At 36.8% G+C, this 13,479-nt stretch overlaps 1 protein-coding gene across 1 annotated transcript; it reads right to left on the bottom strand.

The window, feature by feature from the left end:
* Nucleotides 1–60: 60 nt before the first annotated feature.
* Nucleotides 61–12,576, bottom strand: spag1a (sperm associated antigen 1a). Its single transcript, XM_024259230.2, has 8 exons — nucleotides 12,108–12,576; nucleotides 11,304–11,403; nucleotides 9,811–9,963; nucleotides 8,383–8,540; nucleotides 5,504–5,645; nucleotides 4,159–4,285; nucleotides 3,949–4,077; nucleotides 61–3,528 (listed from the first exon to the last, which is right to left on the bottom strand). The coding sequence occupies exons 1-8, from the start codon at nucleotides 12,421–12,423 to the stop codon at nucleotides 3,523–3,525; spliced, it is 1,131 nt and encodes a 376-aa protein (XP_024114998.1). The 5' UTR covers nucleotides 12,424–12,576; the 3' UTR covers nucleotides 61–3,522.
* Nucleotides 12,577–13,479: the final 903 nt, after the last annotated feature.

Raw genomic sequence — 13,479 nt, forward strand, 5'->3', positions numbered from 1 at the left:
CCACTCCCGGTTGATGTTCAAAATAAGCAACACAGATTGTAAACAGAAAAGCCTTAGAAATTAAAGCATTCATATCTTAGTTTATTTACACCAGCATTCAGTTTATTTACATACAGTACATGCATTAACATTCCACAGAGAAATACAAACATTGCCTGAAACGTCTTACAAACTTTCAATGTTTTTAATTTAAGGAAAAAGAAGGAAAAACAAGTTGGAAGTTGTGGCACTTTCTGCTGTAAAGTGACTTGATGGCTTGTAAAAAATACTTGTGAAATGTATGGAAGCACATTACTGCCAATATAGAAAAAAAGCTGTTTTTGTTTTGTAATTTAAATTGAGCATTTCTGACTTAGGCTAATGCTGGGCTTGGTTTAGATGTAAAAAAAATAGATAAAAGCTGTGATAACGAATTCAAGGATATGAAAAATAATTCTGAAATGAATTAAAAATTGGTCAAAATTATGAGGTTATAAGCTACAATTCTGAACCAAAATTGTGACAAACTAATGATAGTGTCAGAGCTGTCATACTGTCTTGATAAATTTAAAGAAATTACAGTTTATAATTTCAAAAATATTGACTACAGTATTTTCTGCACTATAGGGCGTATTTTTTCAAAAGACGACAGTGCACCTTACAATCTGGAGTCCCTTATGTATGGATTCATTATGGCTGTGCTTACTGATGTTGAAGCGATTTCAGAGGTACAGGGCGCTCTGTCAAAATGCCAGTCCATTTTTACGAGCTGCAAACAAGTTTGGGTGCAAGTGTAAATAATAATAAAAATGTAATGTTTGACTAAGGTCATTTTAAGGCGCCATATAAATTTAATAAACTTAAATACGCTAACATGATACGGTGTCACACAATGTTTGTACCCTATGGTACAGAAAAATGGTAATGCTGGACATTTTCCGTCAAAGTGGCATAAATGGGCTTCCATAGACTCTATCCTGTAATATACAGGGGAAGAACAAGTGCCATAAGTGTGAAGTTATCACAGTTGAGAAATATTTGTGCAACGACAAGCCATAGAAGAGAAGCTGTACAGCAAAAACAAATCTACACATCAATTTCTTAAGAGGAAAAGGCTAAAAATTGCTGTTTTTAACACACAACTAAAGGAAAAATAATGATTAGTAAAGCATGCATAAAAAACGCTTTGTTTTTGAGCAATCAGAAAATAATTGTTCTGTTTTTTAACTTCTCTGCAATCACCCAGTAAGAACACATTTTATTGTTTATCGTCTGTGCAGCAAAATGTCTATAATTTTTACCAAAATGTTTTCCTTTGCAGCCCCGCCTACAAAAGTACAAACTTTAAACCCATAATCTTGAAAAATCAACTGTAAAGCCTGTATGGATGCTGGAGGGTGTCCTGAAGACAGCAACTCCATCGAACATTTCATTTTTCTGCAGGTTGGATTTTGCTAAAGGGTTGGAATAAACCAGAGGTCTTTACAGACATTTTTTTAATTCACATTCATGTTGACTACTATTTTTTTAGGAGTGACTCAGATAAGTTTTAGACCTTGTCATGATGACAAAACGCTTTCTAAGTACAAAAGTGGTGCTGCATCATCGCTTCAGGCAGCTGTGGGGAACGACAAAAGCATCACAACTGTCACAAACACGTCTGCAGCTGACATCAAAACAACATTTTCCTTTGGCTCTGATTCTTAAATGAAGTCTGCAAAAATACAAAGGTCCAAAGTATTTTTAATTACATTCAACTCTTTAGAATTTACAGAGAAAATATCCTTAAAGTGGCCAGAAATGAATAGGTGTGCAATTTACAATCCGGGGGAACTTGCACTTTTTTGTGCGTTTCTTTTCTATTTAAAGGCATTTTTAAAGTACGTTGAAAATGTTTTTGAGCATGAATATCAAAAGTGCTGTTCATCTCTGCCGTAAACATTGCAGGTCGGTGTGGTCAGAGCACAAACACGTGATGTTTGGGTCACGTTTGATGGTGTGAGTCACCGTGAAACCACCCAGAAAAAAAACAAGGCAGCACTGTTCATGGCAGGTGACTTTGTATTTGACTACATCTTCCCACGCATTTTTTAACACATTCAAACTGCCTGGCTCAATGCTTCCTAAGGGGGACACTTTTGCCGTGACGACATAAACACACAGAAAGTTAAAAATACTGAGAGATGGGCGGATGTTTGCTGCAGCTAATAGGGCAAGGAAAAGTTTGATTTTTTTTCCTTCTAAATTTCAAATATTAGTATTTTGATGAAAAAGCTACAAACCTGAGAACTTCAGTAAGACTAAGCAGCTTGGATCTTAAACTTCAGCAGCAGCACTTCTATCTAAAACCAAAAAATAGACTATTTTAACAAGGAGCTGAGCACTTCTTTATTTATTTTTTATTTTTTTGTAGCAATCCTTAATTATTACCTTAAGGGATGTAAACAGTGACAAATGCTCATTCAATAGATGAATTTTAAACATTTTTTAAAATCTTTTTGTGCCTCTTAGAGACTACTGTTTCTGCAAATGCATGCTATTCTGAGCTCAAAGAATCACTAGAAACAAACAAAACAATCTGTAATCTTGGCTCAATGCATCCTCCTTGCAGTAGAAATCTCAATAAGGCACACAGTATTCTCCTTTTTTTTAACCCATATTTTACATAAATACACAAAATAATTCTACAGCCTGTTACAGGAAAACAAAACATATTTACACGACTTTGTAAAGGAAAAAAATGCAAGCGTGTTTCAAGCACCGTAGCCATTTCAAATAAAGCTTTCTGTTGAGAAAGGCGGCGTCGACTCGTGTTTGTGTTGTGGTTCCTTCACACACTGCAGAGCAGAAAAGCTGGTTGTCTCGACATATTTACACAGCAGATAGTTGAAATATTCCAGCTGAGTTTGGTCAAACCCAGGGAGTGAAAGACAAACTCATTGCTGAACATGACAGGTATTCTGTTACTGAACAGCTATTGATCCGGATTTTGTATTAGTTGATATATTTTTTTCATTTTAGCAGAAAAACTACGGTTGATCGGGTTTGTGCTGTTAATTTTTGAAAACATAAACTATGAAGGAAGGTTTTCCATCAGGATCTTACTGAGAAAGGTCACATTTTTCCAGGTCCCAGGCCACAAAGCTTAGCTTATAAAGTACTTTTCCACTTTTAAGACTGAAACCCAACAACAAAACTTGCTGGATACACTTTCATCTGATCCGTTGACGTTTGCTAGTTTAGCTGTGTTGATTATCTGGATATATTAACAGAATTTGATTCCTTAAAAAGCTTTTTCATAATCAGATTTGTACTTTTCTAGTGTTATTTTGCAAACAACATTTGAAGGCCAAAATATTTTTGAAAAGTCCAAAATTCTGCATTTAAATTTTAAGAGGTTAATATGTTAAGGTGGGAAATTACGATATGTTTATTTCCTGAGTTTGTCTGACACGACCCTGATCGTTCACAGAAACGGCCCAAACTTCAGCTTGTCAGAGTGCATGTTGACAGCTCTGTCCTCCTGAACGCCACAATAAGACCTCATCCCTGCAGGAAGTGATAGAATTTGATTGTCATCACTGTTTTAAAATATTTTTATTAAAGACCCACTCCACTGAAAATTGTCTTTTTAACATATTCTTGTGGCATTTTTCTCATAAAGCAGGAAATATATAACAAAATATCCTCTTAAAATTGCATTTTTGAGTATTTCTTGACTAAAATCACCAAAAAGGCAGTTGGAAGCTAAACAAAGGGATGATGGGAAGTGAGTGAAGGCTAACTGAGGCCCAAAGGTCCCACCCACAACTTACTGCTGCTGTGCAGGACTAGAAAACCCAAATCAACCCTAACTAAAAGACCACTGAAGACACTTTTAAAGTAGATCAAACGATGATCGGAGTGGGACTTTAATAATTCAATTTAAACAGAAGAGGGTTAAAATGATCCAGCCTGTTGTCTTCTTACCCTTGTTGCGTTCTCCATCAGACTCTGCCTCAGCAAACCTGTCACCTCCTCCAGCTCCTGCTCAGCCTCCCGGACGTTGGGGTCCAGCTGAAGGACCTCCTGGAGGTCGCTGCTGGCCGACAGGTAATCCTAGGAGGATGGACACGTAAAAATAACTGAAGACAGGTTTATAAACCAGAGTAACAATCTTTTTGAAGGCAACTCGATCACCTGTAGCCCCTTGAAGGCCAGGGCTCGTCTGTAGAAGGCCTTTTTATTGGCTGGATCCAGTTGTATTGCAGAGTCGCAGTCTCGTTTGGCTTCTTCGAAGTTGTTCAGTTTTAAATAACAAATGGCTCTGGAGGAACAAAATAAAAATAAATATCTAATCTTAAACAAATCATTGAAGGATTCTGGGAGACTTTAATACAAAGTTTATGGAAATATTTGAAGTACACGTTATGTTTAGGGGAGCAAACGTCTGTAAGAAAAGATGGAATGACTAACATTTAAAGTTTAGCAAATAAAGAACTGGAAAATGCCAGCTGGTCGTTTGGCGCCACCTGCTGTCTATGCTGTTTATTAAAAGAGACAGAACATTTTTGACTGATATTTAAAAATGTACTGTAAAAAACACACAGATTACAGACATAAATGTTCAGATAAGACATTCATTTGATTAAAGTGATAACGAGATATTGCTAAAATAAGAGAAATTCCCCAGAAAATTACATTTTAATTTAATTTTTAAGTTTAATTTAATCCCTTGCAAGGACATTGTGGTTTAAGAAAATTAGCTTTGCTCATACTGGGTCATAAACAGGGCTCTTGCTTGTTAAGCTCATTCTATTTTTGGGCAACTTCTATGTTCTGAAGAAAAAACAAACTATAAACCTGCTTTTAGAGATTTATATCAGTAGTAATTTGGAGCCTTTACAGTGGTCATACCATGATTTTCTTAGTCTTTCAGAGTAAACTATTCCGTATATATGATCATATATTACCTTTGGAACACTAAAAAACAAATTATTTAAGAAAAGAGTTATTTTTTCAAACTCTTTTCATGCATGAGGAGAACATGCAAACTCCACCCTATTGGGGTTTGAACAGGGGCTTCTTGAGTGCTAACCAATGTGCAGCTCCTAATGTAATCCAGGTATTAGTCAAAAGGCTCAGATTTGCTTGTGAGCGCTGCACAGCTTTAATGGAGCATTTAGAATCAAATGCCCTGCTCAAGGGCACACAGTGGAGTAACAAGGGTGGAGCAAATACTGCTGGGAATCTCCTGGAGGCCATTAATCACTGTAATACATACAAGCACACTTACTGTCAAAACTAGATCTTGAATCACTTGTCTGTGGTTTTACGTGTTTAAATGAAATATTTTTTAGAAAATCTTTTTCACATCAATCATTTATTTAAGACAAAACATTTGTAACGAAAAGAAACTCTTTATATCAGACTAATAGCTATGTTTAAAACTCTGTGACCCTTAACTTTAGGAGACAGCATCATATGTGCATACAGTGCCTTGGTCTGTATTTTGTCATTTTAAGCTGGACTGAATCATTCATACCTGTTAGTGTAAAGGGCGCATTCCTCAGGTTTCAATGCCAGGCATTCACTGTACTTCTGCAGAGCTTCCTGGAAGAGTCCTTTCTTGACCAAATCATTTCCTTCTTGCTTCAGTAACGTAAACCTGGCTTCTTTTTTTCTGGCTGTTGACAAAAAAAAAAAAAAAAAATCAATAGATGAAATTCTTTATATTCCCTAAATAAAGCACCACTGAGTTTTTGTGTTGTTTACAATAGTTGAGTTTTTTATGTAAGGCTCTATTTTAATGCTGAAGTAAAAAAATACTCAAAAATATAAGCTTAACAGGGTGTTTTTGTAATTAATCAGACCAAAAAGCAACTTTCAGTCAACAGTCAAATTTTTAGCTAGCTCAAAGCTCAGTTGAAAAGTTAAAACATCTAAAAATGCAGACAAACAGTTCAGACCGACCATCCTAGAGTTTATTAAAAGATAGCATTAGTGACAACACCTCTTTCCTGCAGGAAAAAAACATGAATCAGAAATGTATAGAGAGAAAACAGTTCAATCTGATTTGTGAGTGCATAATTCTTGCTTTGTAATTCATACATTTTGCCTGTATTTACAAGAACAAAAATGACAAAATATAAATTACACATGCACAACTTTAGATCAAAGCAGCTTGATACAAACTACATAAACAAATCTTAAAATGTATGCTTGAATCATCTGATACAAACACACAAAACCATATTTACGCACAAATCTGATTTGAGACTCTTCACGTTTTTAAGATTCATGTTAGTGATGCGTTTAAATGCTGCTAGAATGCTCGGTCATCAGAGTTTTCTTATCAGCCACTTTGAACTTAGATTGTGAATAACATCTGGTGAACAGTTTTTCCCACTTTCTTAAACAAATAAGTCCAATAATCAATATTAAAAAGTCTATATGCGTTTTTAAAACATTAAACACTGAAGTTTATTTGCATTGGTCTTTCACAGCTGCGCTTCCCCTGCCAACGCCCTCGCCACGGAGCTATTCCACAACTGCCCGTTCCCAGTCATGGCAAAAGCATGTAAAACGTTGTTTTATATTAATTATCAGGAAAATCTGTTACAAAAAAATAGGGAAAATGTCAAGTTTTCATCAGACATTATTCGCAATCTAAGTTCAAAACGACTGATGGGAAACTCATGACCCAGCATTTAAATGCATCATCTACACACAAAACTTGGAAACGTGAAGAATCTCACATCAGATTTGTGCGTGAATTTGGTTTTGTGTGTTTATATCAGACGATTGGTGTGCATTTTTTTAAAGATTTGGATGTGTAGTTAGTTTTAAGCTGCATGTGTAAATTATATTTTGTTGCACATGAGAACAACTTTAGAGTTCCAACTTTAGAATTACACACACACAAATACACACCTACACACAAACGTGCAGAGAAGTTACAAATCAAGAATTACGCACACACAAATTGGATGAGTCTATTTTCTCTTCCTAGAATGTTTATGTGGAGTTAAAGGAATGTATTGTAGTGAAGTTAGTTAAATCCCTGCATACTGAACAGACAAAATGTGGTTTTATGAAATTGAAATCTACGCATTTGGAACACAGCTTAGTACTTTATCAGTACTTTTAGATTTGTGCTTGATAGATATTTAGAGAAAAATCTGGAGAAAAAAAAATCACATGGTCTATGATTTTCAGGGGTACTTGCCTTTAAAAGACTCTTAAAAAATGTTAGGATCCTAGTATGAAAATCTTACTTTATTTTAAGCAAACAGGTAAAAGTGCATTCACACCAAACATGATTCGAGTGGCGGAGGTGGCCAGTTTTTGTGTTAAGTCAATGGAACAGACGCGATATGAGGCGATCTGAAGTCCTGTAATGTGATTTGAGCGACAGGGGCAGTGCGACAGGTCGCCGCATCGCATCTACCAATCAGGAACTCGGCTTTTGGGCGCGTGACAGAGAGCCGCTGCGGGGTGCGGAGGCTGTCGGCTCGGGCCTTATCGAGACATTAAAAAAATTAAGGGAAAAAGGTCTCCGTATTTTATTTCTTCACCTCGGATTAATACTAGACAGTGAGCCTTCAAGCTCAGTCACAGAGACACAGAAACACCGCGAAAGTGGCTGTCATTCAGACACAGCCTCCTGTACCGGGAAAATCTTTTAAAGGGGCCATACCATGACTTTCTTAAGCCTTTTCAGAGTGAACTATATGCATATATATATATATATGATCATATATTACATTTGGAACACTAGAAAACAAATTATTTATGAAATATTGGTTATATTTCGTCAGTCTTTTCCTACCCGGAAGTAAAACGATTCGACTCCTGAAGCTCAGTTCAGATTATTCATATGCTTATTTTTTTGTGTGTGTGTGTGTGTGTGTATCATTATTTAAAAAAAAAAAATAGTATTTTCCCCTTACAAACTTGAAAGTTGAGTATCTTTGAGTTTGTTTCCCCAGCAACAGCAGCCACTATTCTGAGAAGTGATAAGAATAACATAACCAGTTCATGTCTGTTTAGTTTCTTTATGCAGGTGATGTCAGTCCAGTTCCAGTGTGTGCTGTTCCAGCTCTGCACCACGTTCATTTCACTATATTTGCATTTGTCCACGTGGTTGTCTGGGATCTGCCATCGCGCTATGCTAAGAGGAAACCTGATCCGGATCGTTCCATTACGACAGCACAATATACTCTGTGGATCAGCTTTACCTTTACATTATTGATAGACATCTCCACCCCCCCAACACAGTCAGCTGCCATTCCCGTCTATTATTGACAAGATTTTCTGTATGCTGAACATTTTTACGAGATATTCCCACCTTTAAGGAGCTTTGTTATGCATTATTCTCCAGTGTTGAATGTGATTCTGAAGCTGAGAACCGATGGGACTCACCTTCGTCTTGTGCGGCCCTGGCGGCGCGCGCCTGGGCCTGCTCGATGCTGATTGGTTTTTCTCTGTGTTGTTGCTGAACAGAGAGAGGAACAGCGGGAATCTCTGGAAGTTTCTCCCTCCACTCAGGGCCGTCCTGCTCTATCAGCATCTTTGTGATCCTGGCACAAGTTAAGGAGAGGGAAACACCACATAAGGTAAATTAGCTGGACTGACGCTGCAGTCATCAAGGGTTTGTTTGTTGAGCAAAAACCCAACATGATCAGTCAAGGAAAAGAACATGCCAGAAAAACAAAACATTAGAATTAGGTTTTTACAAAGTAAAATAAAAATACAAATTTAACAGAAAATACTAAAAAACAGTTCATGTAGTACAAATACAATCCATGTACTAAATAAATGTTCTCCACACTAACTGTACAGACAAAAGACAAACTGAAATCCCATTTAAACAGGTAAAGATGAAATTGACTTTTAATCTCAAGAGAATTTGGAAAATAAAGTATTAAAATATTTTTTTACTAAAGTTTGACCCAAAGTTTTGAATTAAAATTATGAAAAATATTTTTTAAAATGTTGTGTTTAGGTTTTCTCAAGACGTCTTGGTAGCTTATTTTTAATAGAAATAGCAAATATTTTTACAGGTTATCAGACAAGAACTATAAAAAAAAACATCTTAACTACTAACATTCAATTTAAATGTTGTAGATGTAATTTGTGCACACCTGTTATTTTAAGTGTGGGGTCATAGGGGGTCACTAAAGCCTCGCCAGCAACATCATAGGACAAAAATAGGGTTAAAAAAAAGCTTTTTTGTTTTCTTGTCAACACTTATCAATAACTAGTTGAAACTTTTCAAAATTGTTGCTGTACTTTTATTTATTAATTATTTAGGTGGTATTTTTTTATTTATATTTAAGAAATTAAACTCATACACAACACAGGATGTTATAGCATTAAATCATTGTCTCACCATAAACACCAGATATGTAGGTTCTTTTATTTACTATTTTAAAATAAATAAACAATTCTATATTAAAGTAATTAAAACCATGGTGAGAGAGGAGCCTTTGCTTTGCTCAGACCAGAGCAAACAGGTTGGTTTCATATGGAAAAACAAAGTATTTTATATATTTGGAGGAGTTAAACTGAGGTAAATATTTATTTCTTAAATTGTTCAGTTTTGACTCTCTCTAAAAAGATCCTGGACTTATTAACTCATCGTTGAATATGAAGTTCAGCTGTTCATCTTTTTTTAGGACACAAACATGAAGCTCAGAGCCAACCAATGTAGCACCACAAAGAAAAAAAATCCAAATAAAAAATGTAATTATCTGACATTTAAGCAGTCAGCTCGCTAGTTCAGTCTCTGTGAAGACCTCTAACATGGAAACTAAAACATGTTCAACTTTGCTTTTGCATTTGGCTGACCTGTGGACGCTGTCATGAGCCGCTTGTATCCCAGTGTCGATCTGCAGCACAGTCTTGTAATCCACGTAGGCCTTCCTGTAGCGCTCCAGTGACTCATAAGCCATGGCTCTGCGCAACAGAGGCTTCAAGGAGTACGGCTGAAGCTCCAAAGCCCTAATAGGATCAGAGAGATGGCGAAAGAGAGGATCAAAATGTACTCACCTCCACTCTGGTTCAGAGGTGTGCATTCATTCATTCATTCAGGAAAGGGAATATGTGTATTTCTACAACAGACTTCTCTGGAACTTTATAGCTAAAAATAACAATAAATAATAATATGAAATAAATTAATAATACTTTAATAAAATTAATGAATAATATGGGATATTAACAAGCCATAAAAATATACAGTCATGCATAGAGCTTCTCTGTGACCTCTGATCCCCAAACCTCATTTCAACACCCACAGAACGGAAAGGTTTGATCAGCCCACCGCTTCACTCCGAGCTCATGCACAAACAGGAAAACACAAGCTTTTCTTTTCATTAGAACATAAAAGTATAATCTATCTGATCTTAATGTCATTGAGGAAGAGTCTACTAGTGAAACAATAATGGTAGCCTTTTGATCTCAATGTGGTCATTCATTTTCACAAGTTAAAGCTTTGGAAAATCTAAGACATTACTTGAAAAAAAAGATGATTTTCATAAATTGAAAATACTCTACGACTACTGGGTGTGTACTGTATGTTAAAAGTACCATTTTTTATGAATTGATAAATATTTATCTAGTGTAATAATGTGTTTTCATTATTAATAAATAAAGTAACATGCAAGTACAATGTCTTAAATGTTGTCAGAATATTTACAGTCCTTTATTTATTTTTGTTTATTTTATGAAAAGTAGTTTGAAGTGTTCTGTAACAGGAAAAGTGCTTGATAAATAAAGTTTAATTTTGAATTTAAGTTAAAGTAAATAAGGTCCATGGCACTTTTTCCTCATTCTGGGGCAGCCATGATATGTAGATAGATCTGTTGGCTTTTGATCGTAACATCACAGATTTGGTTCCCCCCAACCTCCATGTGTTAGCAAAGATAAGCAACTAAAGGCCTCGAGGGCCGGAATCCTGCATGTTTTCCAACATTCCCTGCTCTGACATGTTCTAATTGGACACACCTGAACCAGGTAATCAGTCATGAGCAGGGCTTGGAAATCTGGAAATCATGCAGACACTGCGGCCCTCGAGGCCTGGAGTTGCCTATCCTTGTGTTAAGGTGTCCTATAGGCACCTGAACCCCATATTTCTCCTGGTGGGTATGAGTTGGTGCTAATGTTCACTAGTAGAGTGTGTCAATGTGGACTGTGACTGAAAAGCGCTTTGGGCCTTCGAGGAAGGTAGTGAAAGGCTATACGTATAAACTATTAACCAATTTCAAAATGGATTCAACTGAGTGCAAAAAAAAAAGTTTGGATGACATGTTATTTTGTAAAAACAAACACACGTAATCACGTACTTGGTACAGTCCTGTATGCAGTCTGCACTGTTTCCATCCTTCAGGTAGCAGGCAGCTCTGTTGGAGTAGAGAATACACAGGTCTTCTGGACTGTCAACCCCTGTAGAAGAACAAACCAGTCGTCTGACACTTTGAAATAAAACTGATTTAAAAACACCAATCTTGGTTTGGTGTTTTCCTTTGGTTGCAGGCAGTACTGCAGATGATGCAGCTGCATTTCAACAGTGCAGAAATGCTGAAGCGGTGAGGGGTAGAGAGGTGTTAATAGTCTCTTCAGCTGAGTCATTTCCTTCTTCACCCCGTGCAGACATCGGTCCAATCTAACACTGACAGATTCAAAAAGGCGGATCTGAGAACATAGTCTGACTCAGTTCTACCAGGGGATCAGCGGGCCCTCCAAAGTGCTAAGAAATGACTATTGTCAAGGAGTCAGCTCAGTTCTCCTGAAGGTTATAAATCCTGCAGTCAAGGTTCAGTCCTTGCTAACACTTAAGGACTTTTGTGTAATCTGCCAGTCTGGTGCATTCACTTGCCAGACCTCTTTTCTCGGTTTATTAAAATGAAAACTAGAAGTGAAAGTGATGATAAACAGGAAGAAAGGCAGTGGGTCACCATGTGTGGTGCAGACATGGGATCTTGTGGATGATGGAGTCAAGTGACTGTCTCCACATCCATGTGATGAGCATTTATAATACACATACATAAACTTTATTCATTTTATTTTGAAAAACATTTATGTTTTTCTCTGCATTTAGTGTTTTTACAGTTAAATCACATTCATTTTAGCTGTTTCTCAGTCCTCACCTGCCTCAGCACATCCTTCAATGGCTTGCGTGTACTTCCCCAGCGCCTCTCCGAACTGTCCGTGCTTGAAGAGGTGGTTCCCCTCATTCTTCAGCCGGGCCAGGTGGGGGGGCAGGGCCCCGGCTGGAGCATCCAGGTAACTCGTATCCACTGCGGGACTGGCCTGCTCCTCCTTCCGGCTGTTTTCTCGCGGAGACCCGTTGGACAGTCCCTTCTCTGGAGCTTTGTGGTTATGAGGTTTCCCCGCCGCTGTGCCTCCATGATTAGTTTTTGTTGCCCCGCCGCCACCCGGCGGTTTCTCCTGCGCGTTCCCCATGGCTGCGCTCCTTCTGGACCTGGTTAACTCCTCCTCGCTGCAGTTAGAAATGAGGCTGACCGGGGATTTCTCCAGGACACGCCCCCAGCTCTAGTGCGTCACACGCGATGAAACCAAGGGGGAGGGGACGCAGTAAAATCCGCCGCAGATGAAGGCGGAAGCCTCACACGGTGTGTCGGTGGATTTCTGCTTTTCAAAATAAAACTCCTGACCACCTGCAACCTTGACGTCGTAATCAAATGTATATCTTTAAAAGAAATCTTTTTCAATATTTCTGGTAAATATTCTGTAATTTGTTTTGTAAAATATTTACTCTCTCACATTCTTTGCTTTGGAAACATGTATTTTATTTGGCTTCCACAAAACCAAGTATATCATATGTCGTTTTAATTATAAATACATTTATTACTGTTCCTTGCTTAATTTTACAATTCTAAATGCAAATTTTCTTACAAAATTCAAACGTTTTCTTTACTTCTGGTGGGGGTCAAAAATATATATTGAGTCAATAACAAAAAAAAAAAAACTGTAGAACACCTTGAACATTAAATATTCCCAACATTAAATATTTTAAAAAGATAATTCTGCAATGTTTTATCAAATCTATGTCTTAATACTCATTTTGTGCTTTTGTTTGTTTGCTCCCACCCCTGGCACCTTATTTTATTCTGTGTTGCATTTTGAAACTACTCTTCACCTCTGTTTAACTGTTGGGAATAGCTACTGTGCACAGTAATAACTAATTACTCTTTGCTGGAACCCACTAGGGTAAAATCAGTATTAAATTACCTTTTATTAAACTTGTGCAGATACTGGTAATGTTATAGATCTCTTTAATAAGGCAAAAAACAAAACTAGGGCAAACAATGAGTTTAGCTGAAAGTAATTTTCTTCATTTCACATTTACTATAGTAAAAGTACAGTTTATAAAAAAAATCTTATAATTCATTTTTATGACTACTTTTAGTACACATGAATGTCCAGTAAAGAATAGATCTACAATATGATAACAAAATTGCTCTGCTATATCTGTTAAATGCTTTTTTTAAGAATATG

The sequence above is a fragment of the Oryzias melastigma genome, linkage group LG11 (assembly GCF_002922805.2).
Source record: "Oryzias melastigma strain HK-1 linkage group LG11, ASM292280v2, whole genome shotgun sequence".
NCBI lineage: Eukaryota > Metazoa > Chordata > Actinopteri > Beloniformes > Adrianichthyidae > Oryzias > Oryzias melastigma.